Source organism: Heteronotia binoei, chromosome 12 (assembly GCF_032191835.1).
Source record: "Heteronotia binoei isolate CCM8104 ecotype False Entrance Well chromosome 12, APGP_CSIRO_Hbin_v1, whole genome shotgun sequence".
NCBI classification, from domain to species: Eukaryota; Metazoa; Chordata; class Lepidosauria; order Squamata; family Gekkonidae; genus Heteronotia; species Heteronotia binoei.
In genome coordinates this window covers 78,090,289-78,092,544 of record NC_083234.1, presented here as the reverse complement: position 1 = coordinate 78,092,544, position 2,256 = coordinate 78,090,289, and the positions used below count along the sequence as shown (strand labels likewise).

General features: G+C 46.0%; 1 protein-coding gene across 1 annotated transcript; it reads left to right on the top strand.

Moving 5' to 3' along the window:
* The first annotated feature begins 1,785 nt into the window (after positions 1-1,785).
* QRFP (pyroglutamylated RFamide peptide) lies at positions 1,786-2,256 on the top strand. The gene has a single exon (XM_060251419.1). It carries the CDS (start codon positions 1,786-1,788, stop codon positions 2,179-2,181), a length of 396 nt encoding a protein of 131 aa, XP_060107402.1. The 3' UTR covers positions 2,182-2,256.

The following is a 2,256-nucleotide window of genomic DNA, read 5'->3' as shown; positions in this document are numbered from 1 at the left end:
TCCCAGCATGAAAACTGTCTTTTCTTCTGGTAATGAGTGCAGCCCTCCAGCAAACTTTTCACCAGACTTTTACTGAAGTTAGGTAAACATACCTGATTAGTCATGGGAACTGCCGGTAGTTGCTGAACGTATCCACAGCATCCGACGGATTTCTCGGAACTCTTAGTGCAGCAGAAAAAATTAATTGTCATATTAGCAATGCCATGAATTAATTTGACAAGCAAGACAAAGTCAGTCAGGGCCGGAAGGAGCGAGATGGCATGGGGACACCACCACTGTGCGGCCTGCAGCATGGCCGGGTCCTGGGTTCCTTTTTCCCCCTCCATGCCTTATTAAGTGCCCAAACAGCTGTGCATCCACACAGAGAGGCCCTGCACGGGGCTGTTTCAGTGGCTGAAAAGACACCGCGGGGACAACAGCACCGCCCTGCAGGTGCACCTTTTAAAAATGGCAGCCACATCCTTGGGGTGGCCACCAGAATGCCACCATGGCTACTTTGGCTCTCAGTTGAGGACCCTGTGAAGGGTGCGATTTTGCATCTAGAGACTTCGCTGGGCAGTTTCCCTTTGTAGTCCGGTCTGAGGTCTGAAACATGCACAGCACAGAAAGCAAAAATGTGAAGGCCTAGAAAAGAAAAGAAAATCAGAAAATTATTGGGGGGGGGGTTGCCACTCCATTTTTCCCCAAGACCTCCCCCCAATTTTCCATTGGGGAAAAAAAATCCTGATACATTTTCCCTTTAGAAATTACTAAAATTCTTTTTAAGGGAAGGTTTTATACCCTCAAAATGTGAAGCATGAAGATTCTCTTGCATATAAATCTACAGCATTAGAGAATTATAATGTTTGTATACATCTACAGGATGCACATTTTCAATAGATTTTTAAGAGTGACAATTTTTGACTATGATGAATATGCCATAATGGGTTATGATAATACACTCTTGACGAGTCCAGTGTTTTCAGTAAACAGCTGAATACACTTCTAATCCTATTGTGACCAAATGAGACCACTTCTATCCAATAATATATTTCAGTCTGCAAACTAAAAAAAGGTTTTGACTTTCAACTTTTATTACCTCTCTGAAGCCAAAAACTAAATCACATGAGCCATTTGCATGTGTATTGGGCACAGAAATAAGAATTTACACTTTTAAATCCCATGAATATACAAAATGGTAAAAATTGAATACTGATAAATCATGCATTTTACATTATTAAATGCATTAAAATAAGTTTAGGAACAATAAGGGAGTTATTTTGCTTTTTCTTCCAGTGTCCAGTCTTCAAAACACAATTTCCACAAACACAACCAACAACCCCGCCTCACACACACACACAAACACACACACACACACACACACACACACACACGTTGATGTTAGTTGGTGTCCTCTTTCCCACCATGGCTGCACTAAAACAAAACAAAATCAAGACACCCTTTGACACCTCCCCTCTCTGTCACATCTAGTTTCCCCTTTGGGAGGCTTCCCCATTGCTGTTACACAAACAAGCCACAGCCTGGCAAGCTGAACAAGATTTCTCAGGTTAGCAGATGCAGATCGAATTCTGCAAAGTAAGAAATCAAGCAAATTTGCTCGCTTTCCTGTAATTTATTCAGAGTGCAGAATGTGATTTATCCGGGTGCAGAATTATTTAGACGAAAAGTGTATGCAGCCAGCCAGGTGTTCAGTTTCTCGTGCGAGAGTGCAAAAGATCAGGAGCACAAGGACTCTCTGGCGGGACTGATGAGCCACTGGCGTTTCTTTTGATCCCTGCCCTCCAGATGAAAGCTCCCTGCTCCTTCTCCTGCCTCCTGTTGCTGAGCTTCAGCACCTGCTTCCCTCTGGACGATGGCCAGACACCTGGGAGATCCCCCGGGAAAGAGCAGCCTGGCCTCTGCGGCATTGAACCCCCCAAGTGGAGGCGTTCGGCTGAAGACCTCCACTCCCTCTTCAGCATAGCTAAGGAGCTCCAAAGCTTCGGGAAAGAAAAAGCCGGCATCCAGTTCCGATTCGGGAGGGACCGAGAAGATGAGAACGAGGCCATGAATTACCTGCCCGAGGAAGAGGCCCTGAAACGAGGCGACACCCTGAGCAGCCTGGCAGAGGAGCTGAATGGCTACAGCCGAAAGAAGGGCGGGTTCAGCTTCCGCTTTGGCAGGAGGGTGGCGCGGTTCTGATGGCCACTCCTTTCCAGAACAAGAGTCCCTGTGTGGTTGTATTCTCTGCTGCATCTCCCCCTGAGGACCAAAAGA

Bases quoted from the DNA above. Each gene is read 5' to 3' on its own strand.
- QRFP (XM_060251419.1), top strand. From the start codon at position 1,786: ATGAAAGCTCCCTGCTCCTTCTCCTGCCTCCTGTTGCTGAGCTTCAGC.